This window comes from Salvelinus namaycush, chromosome 1 (assembly GCF_016432855.1).
Source record: "Salvelinus namaycush isolate Seneca chromosome 1, SaNama_1.0, whole genome shotgun sequence".
NCBI lineage: Eukaryota > Metazoa > Chordata > Actinopteri > Salmoniformes > Salmonidae > Salvelinus > Salvelinus namaycush.
In genome coordinates this window covers 60,329,655-60,349,292 of record NC_052307.1, presented here as the reverse complement: position 1 = coordinate 60,349,292, position 19,638 = coordinate 60,329,655, and the positions used below count along the sequence as shown (strand labels likewise).

Below are 19,638 nucleotides of genomic sequence, written 5' to 3'. Positions count from 1 at the left end.
TAAGCTTCTCTCTCTCTCTCTCTCTCTCTCTCTCTCTCTCTCTCTCTCTCTCTCTCTCTCACTCACTCACTCACTCACTCACTCACTCACTCACTCACTCACTCACTCACTCACTCACTCACTCACTCACTCACTCACTCACTCACTCACTCACTCACTCACTCACTCACTCACTCTCTCTCTCTCTCACACACACACATTATCTTGTCCTTTCTCTGTTTTTCACAGTTTTTCACGTCTACTGTCTGCACACTTGCAGCCTCGTTCAGTACAGGAGATCTGATGCTGTGCCATTGTCCCCATGTAGCCTGCTCTTTGTTTTTTATGCTGATACAACCGACCCCCAAACACAACAATGTGTTGACCTGGGTCTCTTCACCCAAGCCAAAAATCCTGACTTTGGGCAAAGCACTTCATCACCCTGGACTTTCTGCTCTGCCAACAGTAACAGCTGATTCTGGGGTTTATAATTCAACCCATGACATTAGCACAGTGGAGATGTCCATTGCATTGTTGTGGCCTGCCCCAACCCCCATCCCTCCATCCTTTATTTCATCCCATGTCAATTGCAGCAGCTCTCAGACAAACAAGGACAGCTAGACTTTAAACGCTCTGCCAATGAGTCATGTAGTTTGCCTTTTGGCAAGTGACAAGAGCACACAGAATGAATAATCAAGTGAAAGCTCTGGGTCAGGGGCTGAGATTTATTTGACAGGGGGAGAAGATTTAGCTCTGTGAGGGTCATTGTAGTCATAATACCCCTAAACCTCCATCATCCCTCACCCTCGCCACCGTGTGCTTCTACATCTATCCATATCCCTTTCTACTCCCACTGTATTGATTAACGACTCAGGCAACCTAATGCCACGGATGGACGTTTTACGTGTAAGAACATGATCAGTGATAGTACAGGAAGAATGGGAAACGGTTGGCGCGCTAAAAATATTACTGTACCTCCGCTTTACTTGCTGACACAGCTGCAAAGTGAGCGACTTATTATTTGTTTCACCCCCAAAATCAGAACACATTAAGTCATTCTTGCAATATCTCCATCAGCTAGCTATATAATTTCCACTGAATAATCTCTGCACCAGAACCAAGAGCAAGGCAAGGAAGACGTGAGTCATAGTTGAAATGAGGACAGTGGAGCTGCTTTTCTTGTCAGTCTCTTGTCAGCCTCTGTAGCTTTACATATAAAATGGCATGTCACTTTAGCAGGGTGTGTGTGTGCACCCCCTAGAGATCCTGCATAAATTCTGCCATGCCACCTGGAAGTAAGCTCAACTCACCCTAGACTATTAACAACACAGATACAATATAACCAAATATTCACTTCCAGCCTGCAGATGTAAGAGTGTAGGCAGAGAGGGACTTGGTATGAAGGCTGTGCTCGTGGCCCTGTCGCGGGTTGGGGTGAGTCTAGGTTCACTGAAGGTGGAGGTGAGCAGGTGACTGTTAGAGGGTGACTGAGTACACACGAAACCCTAATGCCCTTTCATACCCTCACCACCACTGTCAAATGATCCGGGACAAAAATATGAATCATCAAAACAGTTTGTTGACACATCCTTTCCCCGCTGTCTGCTCTTACCTGTGTCTCTGAATAATTAATCTGTCCCCTCGTCTGTCTGTGCATCTTTCATCTCCCTCCCCACCGTCCCGCCTGGTCTCCTGCCTGCCCGCACGCAGCTGACGCCTGCATCTGAACACTATTGACAATGACAGTGGTGGCAGTCATCCATGTGGAGCCAGGTGGCAGGCGGAGTGTGACTGCTACCACAAGGTTACAGCAGCATATAAATAGTCAGAGAGAGAGAGGAGGCTTGGATCTCTCTCTCTCTCTCTGGGTGGAAGGAAATATCTGGCTGAAGTTCCAGGCCCATGCTCCTGCAGTCAGTCACCAATTGTACACCTATCTCTATCAACTGATCTGAGGTGGGTTTCTCAAAACGTTTGTGAACTAAGACCGTTTGCCTACCAATAGATTTCAAATTATTTTAGTGCTTCAGAGGTTTTAGGAAACTCACCCCTGCCTTCTAAGACCCTACTTAGATTAAATATGCACACAGGCTACTCAAGAATAGAAATTAGGTAATGAATGACATTTAAGTTTGGGGATTCTGGGAATAATGTTGTGTTCATAACCAACTGTGATAAATTTCAGTTGTGAAGTCATAATTATTGAGTTGGGTGCATTCACGTGCTTGTACTTGGAAATGCCATCAAACATGGAGGTCATTGAAAGGCTTGTGATTTTTTTTAAATATTTTCCGCTCATAAAAACCTGCTTTCACTTTCTAAATCAATAGGAAGATGAACGGAATCAATTGTGTATTAACAATTTGTATTTTGTTCTTACTACTAACAAAAACTGCTGAAGATGCTGCCATGCTTGCTGTCTTATTGACAAATGACTTCAGAGGTTACTAATAATCACCGGTTGGAGGGGCGTTCAAGGGGATTTTACGAGATGTTGTGAACGACATTATAAAAAGGTATAACAGTATTGTTGGCCTGCTAAAATGTTACTGAAGCATTGTAGAATAGTGGACCATATGGTGTTGTCAGGAGGGTGTGAAGCATTAGGATTCAGGTGCAAAATGGTGGTATACAGTCAGGTCCATAACTATTGGCACCCTTGATGAAGATGAGCAAAAAATACTGTGTAAAATAAACAACACATAATTATTGGCACGCCTGTTTTCAGTACACCAGCACCCTACCCTTGTGAGGATAACGACACAGAGCCACACAAGAATCGTTAGAATGTAAGCGGTTCGTCTACATAGAAGATCATAGGAAATCCCAGGACAAAGTGTCTATAATACTGTAATACGCTCACGTAGATGCTGTCACAAACTCCAAACTCTATACAGTTGTCACTGACTAGTTGGAGATAATTTTAAGCTCGGCGGACCTGATATCTTTTTTGACATTTTTCAATATAACTCATGAATGCAACTGTTTATGTCAAATCGTTTTGTGTTCTACTTGTAGCCCTTAAAAGAAAATGTGAGCTTTTTCTTCAATGTGAGCTTTTTCTTCAATGTGAGCTTTTTCTTCACTCAAAAAGGGACCAATGGAGGTAAGGTCAATGGCATCATGAACTTTACAAAGTACTTGGACATTTTAGCCAAAAACCTGGTTGCCTCTGCCAGGAGGCAGTTGGCCACAAGTGGATCTTCCAGCAAGACAATAACCCCAAGCATGAATCAAAATCACAAAGAAATGGTTAATTGACCACAATATCAACATTTTGCAGTCTCCAGACTTAAACCCTATTGAAAACTAGTGGTTTGAATTGAAGAAAGTAGCCCATAAGAACAGATGAAGGATATCAAGAATCTGGAAAGATTCAGTAAGGAGGAAGGAGGTCTAAGATCCCTCCCAATGTCTTCTCCGATCTCATAAAACATTTAAGGCTCAGTGTCCTTATCCTCGCAAGGCCAAGGGTGCTAGAGTATTGAAAAAATGGGTGGCAATAATTTTGACCTCTATTTTTTTCTCTTTAAATTACTTTATAAACAAAATCCTTTTATCTGAGCAATTGTATTAACATAAAATAATAGAATTCCCAAATTATTTGGAGCATACAATATAGCTCAGTATTTGTATTATTTTATTTTACATGGTCTTTTTTGCTCATCTTTACCAAGGGTGACAATAATTATGGCTGCGTATTTACAGGTGGAGAAGGTGTCATGCCCTGACCTCAGAGACCCTGTTTATTCTCTATATTTTGGTTAGGTCAGGGTGTGACATGGGTGGGTACTCTAGTTTTTGTATATCTATGTTTTCTTTTTCTTTGTTGGCCTAGTATGGTTCCCAATCAGAGGCAGCTGTTCATCGTTGTCTCTGATTGGGGATCATACTTAGGCAGCCCTTTTTCCCACCTTCAGTTGTGGGATCTTGTCTTTGTTTGGTTGCATGTATTTTGCACGACGAAGCTTTTCGTTCGTTGTGTTGTTTATTGTTTTTTTCCCGCTGGTTCACATTTAAATAAAGTATGATGAACCCAAATCACGCTGTGCCTTTGTCTACCCTTAACAACGAACGTTACAGAAGATCCCACCACCAACGGACCAAGCAGCGTGGTCAGGAGGACTGGACCTGGGAGGAAATCCTGGAGGGAGAAGGACCCTGGACAAGGGCCGGGGAGTATCGCCATCCAAAGGAGCAGATGGAGGCAGCAAAAGCGGAACGGCGACGATACGAGGAGTTAAATCAACAAAGCAAGCACAAGAGGCAGCCCCCAATTTTTTTGGGGGGGGAGGAACACTGGGAGATTGGCGGAGTCAGGGTTCAGACCTGAGCCAACTCCCCGTGCTTACCGTGGGGAGCGAGTGACCGGTCAAGCACCGTGTTATCCGGTTCTGCGCAACATGCCTTCAGTGCGCATCCACAGCCCGGTGCGCTCTTTGCAAGCTCCCCGCAGATGCCGTGCTAGAGTGGGCATTCAGCCAGGAGGGATTGTGCCGGCTCAGCGCTCCTGGCCTCCGGTGAGTCTCCTCGGTCCAGGATATCCTGTGCCAGCTCTACGCACGGTATCCCCAGTTCGCCAGCACAACCCAGTGCGGCCTGTGCCAGCTCCCTGCACTTGCTGTGCTACAAGGGGTATTCAGCCAGGACGCGTTGTGCCAGCTCTACGCTCCAGACCTCCAGAGCGCCTCCACGGCCCAGCATATCTTGCGCCGGCTCTACGCACTATGTCTCCAGTGCGCCTTCATAGCCCAGTGCGTCCCGTGCCAGCTCTCCACACTCACCGAGCTAAATTGGGTATCCAGCCAGGACGTGTTGTGGCAGCTCCCCGGACCAGGCTTCCAGTACGTCTCCTCAGTCCAGTGAGACTTGTTCCGGCTCCACGTACGAAGCCTCCAGTGATGATTCATGGTCCGAAGCCTCCAGTGATGATCCATGGCATGAAGCCTCTAGTGATAATCCATGGCCCGGAGCCTCTAGTGATAATCCATGGCACGAAGCCTCCAGTGATGATCCATGGCCCGGAGCCTCCAGTGATGATCCATGGCACGAAGCCTCCAGTGATGATCCATGGCCCGGAGCCTGTAGTGGTAATCCATGGCACGAAGCCTCCAGTGATGATCCATGGCCCGGAGCCTGTAGTGATGATCTATGGCAAGGAGCCTCCAGCGACGGTCCGCAGTCTGGAGTCTCCAGCGGCGGTCCGCAGTCCAGAGTCTCCAGCAACGGTCGGCCACCGAGAGTAGATGCCCACCCGGACCCTCCCTTATAGGTTCAGGTTTGCGGCCGGAGTCCGCACCTTTGGGGGGGTTACTGTCACGCCCTGACCTTTGAGATCCCTGTTTATTCTCTATATTTTGGTTAGGTCAGGGTGTGACTAGGTTGGGTACTCTAGTTTTTGTATATCTATGTTTTCTTTTTCTTTGTTGGCCTAGTATGGTTCCCAATCAGAGGCAGCTGTCCATCGTTGTCTCTGATTGGGGATCATACTTAGGCAGCCCTTTTTCCCACCTTCAGTTGTGGGATCTTGTCTTTGTTTGGTTGCATGTATTTTGCACGACGAAGCTTTTTGTTCGTTGTGTTTATTATAATTTTTTCGCTGGTTTACATTTAAATAAAGTATGATGAACCCAAATCACGCTGCGCCTTGGTCTACCCTTAACGACGAACGTTACAGAAGGTGAAAAAAGATGCTTCCAAAAATATGTACAAGACGTTGACAAACGCTGACATAGACGTACACTTAATAACAAACAGATAAACAAAACTGCCCATTAACTGAAGCTAAGACATTGTGCCTTCAAATTAGGTTGAGCACCTGTAGATGAGGCAGAAAGAATTGCTTCCACAGCTGAGTTTAGCAGAATCCTGGGACAACATGTCACTCCAGCCTAAACTCTCTTAAAAACCCTCTAGTACTATTAGCCCACAGAAATGCTTTACAGACCACATTCTACATGGCAAAACAGTCCAAAAATAAATCTAAAGGATATTTAGCGTGGGGGGGATTTCGTTGGATGTGGGGGATTGGATGGAGACATGTTGGACTGGTGGGGGGGGAATAGGATGGGGAGTTGGGGGTGTAAGCCCACCTCTTTTTGTTTATTTTTCTTTACATACCAATTTTATTAGTACAAAATCCTGTGTGATCAATATGATAATTTCTCTGTATGTATTTTTTACCTTTTTATTATTTAATGAGGCAGCCTATGAGTACATATGGTATAAAGTGTGTAAATTGACATGAATACTGTACCCGTAACCCCCCCAACAACAAAAAATAACAAAGCAAACAAGAACATTAAAAAAAGGAAGTATGATTTGAAGTGTCTGTCCTATATCTGAGAGATTTAAAAAAGCTTTTTGTATATTTTTTTTAGCGTGAAATGACCCATATACCGTTGACGTGGAAATGCCCTATCCAATTCGTCCAATTTTTTGTCCGCTGTGTGCGTGTTCGTAAGGGGCTCAACTTCTGATGGTGGGGTCACATTAGTTTGTAGCCCAAACTGTTCGGACACTGCAGACAGAACTTGGCACAACGGCAATACCAACTTCAGACGAGTCCCGTGAAGCTTGTGGGGGTCTTAGAGCAAAACGGAGAATACCATCACGTTTGTGACAGTCTCAACTTTCAAGCCCAAACCGTTCGGACTACGCAAAAGTTTTTGTGAGAAGACCGATTTTCGGGATGTGTCCTGGTCTGGCGAACAGCGCTGTAGCCCTGCCACCTTCCACCACAGAAGCGGGCATTGGCGGATGGGGTGGATTGAGACGCAACTCATGCAAAAAAGATATCTCTAGCTTAAACAGACAGAGTTTGATGGGGATTTTTTTATTATGCTAATTTGATTTCCATGCTGACATCAACTCTAGGGGTTGAAAATGAGCACCTGAACATGTTAAAAGCCCTAAACAGGTATTTAATCAATTAACAATTCCCTTCACAATGAATAGTTCTCAATAGTTGTCATATTAATGACCAATACATAATACATTACAACATACAGCTGAAGTCGGAAATTTACATACACCTTAGCCAAATACATTTAAACTCAATTTTTCACAATTCCTGACACTTAATCCTAGTAAAAATTCCCTGTCTTAGGTCAGTAAAGGATCACCACTTTATTTTAAGAATGTGAAATGTCAGAATAATAGTAGAAAGAATGATTTATTTCAGCTTCTATTTCTTTCATCACATTCCCAGTGGGTCAGAAGTTTACATACACCCAATTAGTATTTGGTAGCATTACCTTTAAATTGTTTAACTTGGGACAAACGTTTCGGGTAACCTTTCACAAGCTTCCCACAATAACGTGGGTGCATTTTGGCCCATTCCTCCTGACAGAGCTGGTGTAACTGAGTCTGGTTTGTAGGCCTCCTTGCTCGCACACGCTTTTTCAGTTCTGCCTTCAAATTTTCTATAGGATTGAGGTCAGGGCTTTGTGATGGCCACTCCAATACCTTGACTTTGTTGTCCTTAAGCCATTTTGCTACAACTTTGGAAGTATGCTTGGGGCCATTGTCCATTTGGAAGACCCATTTGCGACCAAGCTTTAACTTCCTGACTGATGTCTTGAGATGTTGCTTCAATATATCGACATAATTTTCCTTACTCATGAAGCCATCTATTTTGTGATGTGCACCAGTCCCTCCTGTAGCAAAGCACCACCACAACATGATGCCCCATGCTTCACGGTTGGGATGGTGTTCTTCGGCTTGCAAGCGTCCCCCTTTTTCCCTCCAAACATAACTATGGTCGTTATGGCCAAACAGTTCTATTTTTGTTTCATCAGACCAGAGGACATTTCTCCAAAAAGTACGATTTTTGTCCCCATGTGCAGTTGCAAACCGTAGTCTGGCTTTTTTTATGGTGGTTTTGGAGCAGTGGCTTCTTCCTTGCTGAGCGGCCTTTCAGGTTATGTCGATATAGGACTCATTTTACTGTGGATATAGATACTTTTGTACCTGTTTCCTCCAGCATCTTCACAAGGTCCTTTGCTGTTTTTCTGGGATTGATTTGCACTTTTCGTCCCCAAAGTACGTTCATCTCTAGGAGACAGAACGCGACTCCTTCCTGAGCGGTATGACGGCTGCATGGTCCCATGGTGTTTATACTTGAGTACTATTGTTTGTACAGATGAACATGGTACCTTCAGGCGTTTGGAAATTCTTGGTCTTGGCTGATTTCTTTTGATGTCAAGCAGAGAGGCACTGAGTTTGAAGGTAGGCCTTGAAATACATCCACAGTAACACCTCCAATTGACTCAAATAATGTAAATTAGCCTATCAGAAGCTTCTAAAGCCATGACATAATTTTCTGAAGTTTTCCAAGCTGTTTAAAGGCACAGTCAACTTAGTGAATGTAAACTTCTGACCCACTGGAATTGTGATACAGTGAGTTATAAGTGAAATAATCTGTCTGTAAACAATTGTTGGGAAAATTACTTAGGTCATGCATAAAGTAGATGTCCTAACCAAATTGCCAAAACTATAGTTTGTTAACAAGAAGTTTGTGGAGTGGTTGAGAAACGAGTTTTAATGGCTCCAAACTAAGTGTATGTAAACTTTCGACTTCCACTGTATCAGGACATAATCTATTCTGTATAACAACTGCAATGCATATTAGTCTACAAACATTTTAGTAAAAGCAATGTGCTTGAAAACAAAAAAAGGAATATGCTGAGTTTGGCGCCAGATGAGAGGATATGAATGGAGTGGAATGTCTCACTTAAAGGGCACTCCAGTGTGAATCATCAAAAACATTCATAAAACCGGAAAAGAACCAGACAATGCATGCCCTGTCAGGTAGGCCTATAACAGAATTGCCAGAATTGATCAAATGAATCAAATGCCTGATTGAAAGGTTTTTAAATGTTTGAGGCCACAGATGCTTGGTTGCCTGCTGTTAAAGCTTTTGATATGACGTTGGGCTTCTCAGAACAATCACATTATAGGCTCATTCTAAACTGGGTCGATGCATGATACCCAATCAGAGCAAAGCAGATATTAATAGTTTGGCCAAAACCACGTGAATACTGTAGGTTCCTCAGTCTGTCACAACGAACCATAATGTAATAGTGATCTAGCTGCCCTGAGCGTTTCCCTGGTACAGCCGATGGAGAGAAAAATTGGTCTCTTGAGAAGTAGGTCACCTACTGTTGTAATTTGGGTTGCTATTCATACTTTTAGACACATTCATAACCTACATGTCTCCAATTTCTTCTTGGGTATTTGTGCCCTTTCAGTGCAGTGACATTCAACCTTACAGAAATTTCACTGGAAGTCCAATGAAAATGGTTTTGTCAGCGTATGTACAATATGCTCAGAGACAATCAAGTAATGTAGCTATTCTATTCCTGGGGCTTGCTTGTCCACTTCAATGGATGCCATTTTTCACACCATTAACTACAGCCCACTGGTTTTATTCACAGCTCAAAGATAGGCCAAAAACAATCCTAAAAACGCCCACAAGCACAATTGCAACAATTGATATAAGCTGTTTCAACCGGTCTGTCGCCAGCCTGTACAGCAGGAGGAACCATTATCTCTCTCTCTCTCGCTCTCTCCCCTCTCTCTCCTTTATCCCCCCTGGAGGAAGGGGAAGGGTTGCAGCCTCACATTATGTACAAAGATGCATAGCAAGCCCCCTCAATCCTCTACCTCATGTAATGGTATCTAGTCACAGATAGCTGGCATTGTAGAAAAGATATGTGGCTTACCAGGTTGATTTGGTATGATGACTGCTTTGATATAAGGGCCAATTTCGTACCTCGCCTGGGCTATAACCAGGAACTTTCATTATCATCTATGCTGAGTGCAGGGTCCACAGAAAAGGAGAGTTCAAAGAGCCAGCTAATCCACTGGGTTTTACAGGCATGCTGGGCTGGTCAACACACTGGCCCTGCATCTTAAAGTAGCTGTAGCTCCACAGCGGTGCTTGGCTCAGGGGAACGGTATGCCAGCCTGGTGCAGTTTTCTTTTCTCTCTCCTCTCCACAGCTCCCTCTCAAGGTTAGAAGCCACTAAAGCTTTAACTCTTTATGTCCCACTGCTAAAGTGTCTCTCTGTTTTATTATAGGAGCGTTATGGGTCATTCTGAGGAGGAACTAGCCTGGCTACTGGTCAATGAGGTCCATCCAAAGGTCACTTCCGGGTCACGTGACACTGACTGAGGAACACAGGTATGGAGATGGGGGGGGGGGGGTTGCTGACTGAAGTCAATACAGAAGATATTGAAGTGACTCTGTCGTGTTGTTCATGTGTGGAATTTAAGGAACTTTGCTAGAGGCATAATATCACCAAGTTAAATTTGAGAATTTAATTTCAGCACACATAGGAGGTCAAACAAGGAGGAACAAATTTACCTAGTATTGCATCACTGCTGTTTTATCTCTGGTTGGACGTGAAGCTATAGGAAACCCTTTGGCCCAGTTGTGGCAGGTTTAATGATCATATCCCCTCTCAGAGGTGACGGTAAGCCTTCAGCATTGCCCAGTGAACTCCACGTGCCCGCAGGGCGGCTGGTGAGCATTTCTCCAGCCCCTTAGCTTGGCCAAATCCTGCCGTTAATCTGCAGTAAATCGCCTCGCTAGTCGCTACCAGGGTGCTGGGCTGGGGCACCCTCACTGGAGAGCACTAGAGCAGGCCAGGGTAGACTGGGCAGTCAACCTACAGTAGGGAACTGGCAGGGAAATGGAAACAGTTGCTTTCTGGGAAACGGTCCACCAGGGCACAGAGACTGATTGTAATTTGTGATAAGTAAGCTCAGGTAAACTAAAGGAAACCAGCATCACCACCTGCAGCGCTAACACATGATTAGTTTGTGGCCACAGGGGCATCTTTTTAACACATACACTGTATATTTTCTTTTTTATTCAACAAAGACCTTTCCAATTAAGTCACCTGTTCTCACACTGATCATCTTTTTTTCAGACCTGAGAGGTTGGGTTGGTGCACCAATTTACAATTGTCATAATTGTGCTGCTAGGCAAGGAGTGTCACTGTGACTGCACACCTAGTGTCCAACCTTTGACACTACAGCTGTCAGGTGGCCTCGTCCCTGGCTGGCCTGCCATGGTGGCACCGTCAGTGCAAACAGAGGAGAGGATAGACGTCCCATGCAGAAACAGCAGCCTTTGATTTGGATTTAGGGCACTCCTGTGACTCCCTGACCAAATGTGAGCGGTGCTGAGCTCTGTGGCAGTTCGCCGAGTGTGCCGACTCCCTTGCCGTCCCCCAACGTGGTGCTGGGGCCCAGTCCAGACTGGATCAGGGCGGAGGCTCAGTGGCTCTCTGACTGATCTTCAGCCAGCTGTTTATGTGTTGTATTCCTCCCACCACATCATACTGGGCCCAAACAATGCACCGTTTATAGTATGCCACAAAACATAAAAGTGCTCCCCTGGAAACTGCTTTCTAATCAGATCATTTTCCTTTGACCGTTTTCATTTTTGCAATGATCCCTTGATTGTTAATAATGAATCAGAGGGGGCCCTAGCTGCTCGGGGATCATTGAGCCACGGTGAGAATTGGTAGCTTCTATCACCAGCCTGTATAATGCAATATTCATATTCAGACCCAGTGCATGTGAATGAGCATAGTCCAATATAGCGAGCTTAGCTTAACTGTCCATTTGTTAGAGAAACAGACAGCTTGGGGGAGAAGATGGATAGTGACGCTGCTGATGCAATCATGCCCTGTCTCTAGAACAAACTGGAACTGCACAGTAACAGCCAATCTCCACAGCCACGCTTATGAAATGGATCTGCTGTTAGGCGAGCTAGCTACCCTACCATGGACCCTCTGCTTACCACTGATAGAGACGGCTGTCCTGCTCTCCCAGATCAATGATTGGGCAGTCAGACTCCGAGTTCTTGGAAATGGTGCACATTGCTCTTCCAGTGATAATTGCTCTCGGTCTTTCTTTCTTCACCCCTCTCATTAGCTACGTTAATTCTCGCTACTGTTTTTCATGGCCGCCTTATTTGCATTTTCCTCTCACTGAGCATGGACATCTTCCGTCCTCTGCTCTTCGTATGATTCTACATAATGACTAGTTCCACGTAATAACAGTTCCCTATTCCCTTTTGGTTCCATCTAAAGACGTGCCTACCACTCGTCCCTGCTCTTCCCCTCCACTCTCCAATTGTTCTGTCCTTACCGCCTCATTTAATGCTTTCAATTTACCAGTCTTGTATCTCTCTAATACCCAATACGGATGTTTTCTTACATTTGCTATTCCTCAGCTATTTGAAATAGCTTTTTATTCTTTGGGATTCAGTTTTAGCAAACATTATATTTCACACTGAAAATAGCAGAGGATGCTGGGATTTTCATTTGGTTCCATTTTTTGGGCTGTCAGAGATTGTAAGGGTAATGTTGACATGATACCCGATTTTAAACATTCCTCTGCTATTGCTGTTGATGTGTGAAGAGTATATTATCAGTGTATTTCATTTTGGAGTCTTCATTTAGATTCTGTTTTATTCATTCTGTGATTTTGCATAATGGGATTCAAAAATGTGACACAATTGAATGGTAATGCTTGAAACATCACATCTTGAAGCGCGGCGAGTATATAGCTGCTGTAATACATTTCTCAATGGGATGTAAATAAGATGAATGGCATCTCTCTATGTGATTGCGCTGCCTTCTAAACTGACAGTTGTTATGATGACTTCTTCTCTATGGCTTGGTTTCGTTTTATGTATAGTATGTAACGTTGTTGTATCATGCCTCCATCTCCTCTCCTGTCTTCACACCTCCAGCACAGACCAATGGCTGAAGTGAGATGAGGAAAGGCTGTGGGTCTAGCTATACTATAATTGACCGTTTTAGATCCACTTCCAAAAACACTCTCTGTCGGCTCTGCCATGGTGCCTCTACCTTAACCCCCTTCTCCTAAACTCTGTGAAGGCATGGGGTGACGGTACGATAGCCTTCCCTGCTGTGGCCATGGAGCATGTCTGAGATAACTCACATACTGAATGCAGGGCTGGGCCCAGGGCCACGTACTGTCCTGGTCCTGTATGACCAGGGTTCAGGCCTGGCTGTGAAGACAGTCACTTATGAGCTGTTGATACAGTATGTGGACTGACGGGAGCTCTGCTTGGTTATAACCCTGGGAGCGCTGAAATCAGCCCAGCTCCCTACGGACCTCTAGAGATAATCCGATCTTTACATCTACTGCCATAAGCCATCAGGCTTCAACACTCCAACATGGAGTGATGATCCACCACCCAGTCAGTCCAGTTCACTTTCACTCACCATGTCACCCTAACTTCCTTTATTTATTCCTTTTTTTTAACAGATCCAGTAATTCATAATTTATTTATGTGACAGATGTTATCTATTATGTTATTCATTTCATGTGGCCAAGAATGAGAGATTTTCCGGGACATTAGGCAGCCATGCATCTGCCGGTACATTGAGCACTAATGCATTTAAAAAAACGTTTTTTAACGTTTTGCATTTAATACAGTCCACAATGGAATAAATTAGCAAATTGAAAAATATTGATACTGCCGCCACTACTGGTGTTGTGGATAATGCAATTTCTTGCTACCAATTTCAATATTTCAATTTGTGTTCCCTTCAGAACGGATGATACATCGGCTGCTGTATTGAATCCTTTTTGGGGCTCTGAAATAAGAACCATAATACTGTATATGTTAGTGCTGGCAGAGCTAGACAGAGGTAGCTAGTGTTTTTGTTTATAAATAGCTCCAGCCAGCATTATTCCACTTGCAGGCGTCCCATAATCATCAATCACTAGAGCACCCGTTGTGTTTTTCTGGGCTCAGAGGGAAGCGTGAGCTGTGTGTGAGCGGTGCGGAGCGATGTGAGCCGTGCCTTTGCACCTCTCCCCATGTGAGTACATGAAGGAGGGAGAGGTGAGGTGAGTGGGCGAAAGACTGGGGAAGTCAGGGGAAGGTGGTGGTGATGGAGTGAGTTATGACCCCTCGCCCTCCCACCCTCCCCTTGGTCTGGTCGGACTCTATCCTCCCCTGGGTCTCCAGGTCACTGGGTGTGCCTCCGGCCCCCCGCTCCTGGCCCCCTGATCAGATGGAGGTTGGGAGGCAGCTGATAACAGACAGGGTGGGGTTGGAGTGGGGATGTGTCAGAGAGCCACTACTTACTCTTGAGAGAGATAGAGATAGAGAGATGGGGAGGGAGAGGGAGAGAGAGGGGGAGAGGGGGGGAGGGAGAGTGGGAGAGGGGGAAGGGAGAGAGGGAGAGGGGGGAGGGAGAGAGGGAGAGAGAGGGGGAGAGGGGGAGGGAGAGGGGGAGAGGGGGGAGGGAGAGGGGGGAGGGAGAGGGGGGAGGACATCCTATGGAGGAGGGGTTTAATAAGAACCCTTTGCTCTTTTTCCTTTTTTGACGAGATTTACAGGAACCTATTGAACCTACTGTACCAGTGATGGCACTGCACTAGTACAGATTAATTGAATTTACACATGTGTATGCACATTGCACACACAGGTATATACACATGGACATGCACACAAATATACACACATACACACACATCTACTCTGCATTCTAATATCAATTAATTTTCGAAAGTACAGTAGACATTCCATAGAGACCCACACAGTCACCCATTATATGATCCACACACATTCTTCCTGTTTGTTCATCCCTTTTTGATGCAGACACGCACTGATCTTTTCATCGCGTTACCATGGCAGTTGTGAAAATACAGTAGAAATCCAGCTGACAACAAAATGGTTACATAACTAGTGCAGTGCCAAGTCCTGTGTCTTACCTAAGCACACCTCTTCTCTCCCCTGTGTTTCTGTTGCAGCCCTATTTCTGGCTCTGCCCTGCTTCTTCTGCAGCCACTATTTAAAGAGGGTTTCACAGGACGCCGAATACATCTGAACGACACGTATTGTTGTGTACTTGATGATATCGGAATTAGCCCTTGAATGCCAAAAGGAAGATGGTATTTCTAATTACGGAAGCAGAAACCGATGTTCTCCTGCCACCTGCACCAAAGCCAAAGTGTTGTCATCTCGTTCAAATCCTAATTTAAAGCATCTCTATTCTGTGAAATGCATTCTATACACTTCATTCAATGCAATCCTCTCAAGGAGTAACTCCCCCATCTACCCCCCCATTCCCCCCCCCCCCCCCCCCCCCCGCAGCCCCCCACCCCCATCCCCGGAACCTAGTCTCCAGTAAGGTGAGACAGTGACGCATGCTGCCCGCTATAGTGCCTCACCTCCCGGAGTTCCTTGGCCACATCTTTGAGCTCTTTGAGAATGCCGTCCAGCTGGTTGATCACCATCTTCATGTGGCTGCGGATCCGTTCTCTGGGGGTCTGGCTGGGGGTCTCAGAGGTGTCCCGGGCCGGAGCTCTGCTGAGGGACATCCTTCACAGGGCGACTTGGGGCCAGGGGCTGGCGGGCTGAGGGCAGGGGCGGGGGGGAGCCGAGTCGGGGTCCATGTCTCTGGCCGCGAGGAGCCTCAGTGCTACTGATCCGAACAGGGGCCCCGGCCACGTAGGGAGACCTCAACATCTTAAAAGCCCCTGGACAGCCAAAAGACCTTGCCTGGCCTGAGCGCTCAACCCCCTGGCGTTACCCTCCGCCATCCATGGCTCCAGGATGGATAGTATCAAAAATGAAGCCAAAAGAAACATGAAAAAACTCAAGTTAGATCCACGGAACAGGAGGAAGAAGAAAAGAACAGGAGCTAAGATGGTGTGTGTGAAAACACCTTATATAATAGTGTTGAGCCAGAGAGCCTACTCATCTCATGTGTCAGCGTATACGTTTGCATCGGTCTCTGAGGAGGATATTTATTTAGATCGTCTGTATGAGGGAGTTGCTCTTTTCCCCTCCCACTCACCTCCCTTTACAATCTTATTTAGCGGGTACGATGCAGTGACTTGGTGTCAGCCAGGTTACTGTAAAAGAGTGCATCCCAGGTTGTCAAGCTGAACAAGGGGTTCATGCTCAACCTCCCCTGTAGATCAGAATATCCAAGCATAAAAGAAGAGTAGAACTCCCAGCAGTTGCTATTTTTTTGTTCATGATCTTGGTCTACATTATTGGTAGGCAGTAGGGACAAGCTTTGCCTTCTAAGTATACTCCCTCAGTTTGGCTTCTGTCTTTTTTAGGGAGAGAGGAGGACAAATCCTTTTGAAAACAAGAGATATTCCTCCTGTGTCCTCTGCTGTGCAGTGTTCCCTTTCTCTCAGAAGTGACGGGAGAATAAACTAATCTTGAAGGAATAAAGAAATAGCCCACATCAAAAGCAACTTCTGCACACATCCATTTTATGCTCAGATGATGACCGACATGTGTTGTTCATTTCTCGTCAAAGAGAGGAGGAAGGAAGGTAGGAGGAGGGGTGAGAGTCTCTCTGTGCTTGTTTGTGTGTGTGTGTGAAGAATGTCCAATATTTTCTTCAGTGGCAGGGCTTATTTCAGTTGGCAGGAATGAGGATAAACGGATGTCTTAAGGAGTAAAATGTGACTAATGAATAGAATGTGCAGGGGAAGAATGACAAACCAACATGGTGATGAACAGGAGGAGGTGAAAAAGAAGGAGGAAGAGGAGGGTCCTTCCCCTGGCGTCAGGGTGACTTGTGTGTCCTTCGTGCCCTTGCAGTGCCCCTTGTCCTGCCCTTTCAGATCCGACTGTTGGTCCACTCTGGTCTGCAGGGGTGCGCCCAGAAACCAGACACCAGAGAAGATAGGAAGAGACAATTCACTTCTCTCTTAGTCTCCCTGAGTTGTTGCTAAGGGAGACCAGCAGTCTGCCTGGTTGTGCTGCTGATTGATTCATTATATTTCCTCCTTCTTTTTATGTGTATTTCTCCTTCTGTGAACAGTTTTCAAAAAGGCAGAAAGCCCTGCGCCATCTCCATCCAGCAGTAAGAGGTAAATCCCAGTAGCACGTCTCCAGGGACAGCCGGAGCCCAGGCACAGGCAGGGGTGCGAGACACACACTGAATCCAGGCTGATGCTACTGCCAGAGGGCAAGCTGGCCAATCACACATGACACCTGGAGAGACGGGAAGGAAAGCAGTTGTTTTTTTCTTCCTCTCTCTCTTTTTCTGTCTCGTTCCCTCTCTCTCTTCTCCTCTCTAGACTCAGCAGCACTGCAAATAGAACACAACAGCAATAGAGCAAGGAAGAGAGAAGAGAGAGGAAGAGGGAGGAAGGCAGGGAGATAGACAGGAATTAACTGCGGTGCTGGAACTTTACGATTTTTTTTATCTAGTCTCAGCAGGACTCTCCCACCTTCCTCTCATTAACACACGCACACGCACACGCACACGCACACGCGCACACGCACACGCACACGCACACACACACACACACACACACACACACACACACACACACACACACACACACACACACACACACACACACACACACACACACACACACACACACACACACCCACTTACCTTCACTCTACATCAGCAGCTGTAGCTGTGTCCAGGGCTTACAGTCTATGCTCCTCGGTGATACTGACTGATTAAATGCACAGGAGGATCATCCAAGCCACACACATCCTGCTAGTTCTCTTGCAGTCTCAATCTCTCTATCAAAACACACACTGACACCCTCCTCTCTCTTTCAGTCACACACTCACATGCACGCACACACGCACACGCTCCCCCACTTGTTCTCTTTGTATCTTTCACTCTCCCTACATCACTTACTGTCTTCCCAGAGAAAGCAGCTCCAGTCAGAGGGTGAAGAATTCATTCAGTGCCGTGTCTCAACGGAAGGAAGGAAGGAGAGCATGTGGAGGATGGAGATGTGGAGGAAGAGGCGGGATGGAGGAGGAGGCAGGCTGGAGGAGGAGACAGGAGGAGTTGGAAGAGGAGGTGGGCTGAACGGCCCTGACAGCAGCACTCTTAGACACCAGAGAGAGGATGCGGCTGAAGAATAGGGACCAGCAGCAGAGTATAGATCCGGCTGCTGCTGCTACTGATGATGCTGAGGCTGAAGCTGTTGCTGCTGTAGATGCTGATGCTACCGTTGCTCTAGTGACGATGCTGTGGAAAGGAAGAAACCACCCGCCATCCTCATCAACCCTGCCGGCGTCGGGAAACAGCAGAAAGAGCTACTGCGTACAGAGCTGTGGAGGCTGCTCCTGACGCCTCTCTCTCTCTCTCTCTCTCTCTCTCTCTCTCTCTCTCTCTCTCTCTCTCTCTCTCTCTCTCTCTCTCTCTCTCTGTCTGTCTGTCTCACTCTCTCTCCGTCCCGTCTCTCTGCCCCTGCGCCCTGAAGTGTCCTCGCTGACTGCCGGATGAAGGCAGGCTGATGCCAGGGTTTATCGTGGGGCTCAGGCTATTGCCAGCACAACTTGCTCTGCTGCTCCGCTCTGACTGTGTGGAGGGAGGAGGGGCCTGGCGTTTTAAAGACACAGCACTAGCTAGGTAGCTACAGTGTCCTCTGCCTGGATCCTCTCTCCCCTCTCTCTTTCCCCTCTATGTATCACTCTATCTCTCTTTTCTCATGATGGACTATTCCTCCACTCACAGACAACCGACCCTTCACTAAGGGAACGAGTGTCCAGAAATTGCTGGCTGTTGCATCATTAACACATAAAGCAGGTTGGGGTTGTTGTGACCTCATCAGGGAGGGACTGCATTACCTTCCCTCTCCCTGCTCTCCTCATTAGGATGTTTTGATCATAGCATCTATCTAACCCCTCCAGAGGCAATTATCTTAACGTGAAATTTGTAACAAAAGCACGTTGTGTGTCTTTTAGCAAAGCAACAATGGCATGTTTTAGCGGCAGTTGTTTCCTGTGGGTAAGTGTCGGTAAGTGTGCTAAGAGGCCTTTGGATTCTTTTGCATAATTGTTAAGGGAGATTTGCTGTGGATCCAGGTCCAGATGAGTTTGTAGTGAGGACCAGTGTGGTTTGGGCTGCCAGCATCTGTCACGTTCCTGACCTGTTTTCTCTTGTTTTTGTATGTGTTTAGTTGGTCAGGGCGTGAGTTGGGGTGGGCATTCTATGTTATGTGTTTCTATGTTTAGGTTCATTGTCATTTAGCCTGATATGGTTCTCAATCAGGGACAGGTGTTTTACGTTTCCTCTGATTGAGAACCATATTAAGGTAGGTTGTTCACACTGTTTGTTTGTGGGTGGTTGTCTTCCGTGTCTGTGTCTGTGCACCACACGGGACTGTTTCGTTTGTTCGTTCGTTTGTGTAGTCTGTACCTGTTCATGCGTTCTTCGTGTTTATGTAAGTTCTCTAGTTCAGGTCTGTCTACATCGTTTATTTGTTTTGTAGTTTGTTGAAGTATTTTCGTGTTTCGTCTTTACTTTAATAAATATCATCATGTCGTATAACAACGCTGCGCTTTGGTCCAATCCCTACTCCTCCTCTTCGTCCGAAGAGGAGGAGGACAACCGTTACAGCATCACAGACAGTGTACCACTTATTTGAAGGGCTAATTGGGAGGATTCTACAGTAGAACATGTATTCCCTTTGTACATTTGCTTTGATTAATATAACATCAGGTTTGCATGTTCTCTTTCTCCTTTTGAAAACATCAGTGATAAATACTATACCACATTGAAATACGTCTCCGTGTTCCTGTAATGGTATATCTCTTAGATCAATTCTTCATTTACATATGGTTATCAAAGCATTGACTCACTCCTGCTGGTTCAT

At 45.9% G+C, this 19,638-nt stretch overlaps 1 protein-coding gene across 1 annotated transcript in view; it reads right to left on the bottom strand.

The window, feature by feature from the left end:
* Positions 1-15,360, bottom strand: part of LOC120052431 (inhibitory synaptic factor 1-like) — a 55,497-nt gene extending 40,137 nt beyond the window's left edge. The window contains exon 1 of the mRNA XM_038999334.1: positions 15,211-15,360. Coding sequence (XP_038855262.1) covers positions 15,211-15,360 — 150 coding nt within the window. The remainder of the gene's footprint in view (positions 1-15,210) is intronic.
* Positions 15,361-19,638: the final 4,278 nt, after the last annotated feature.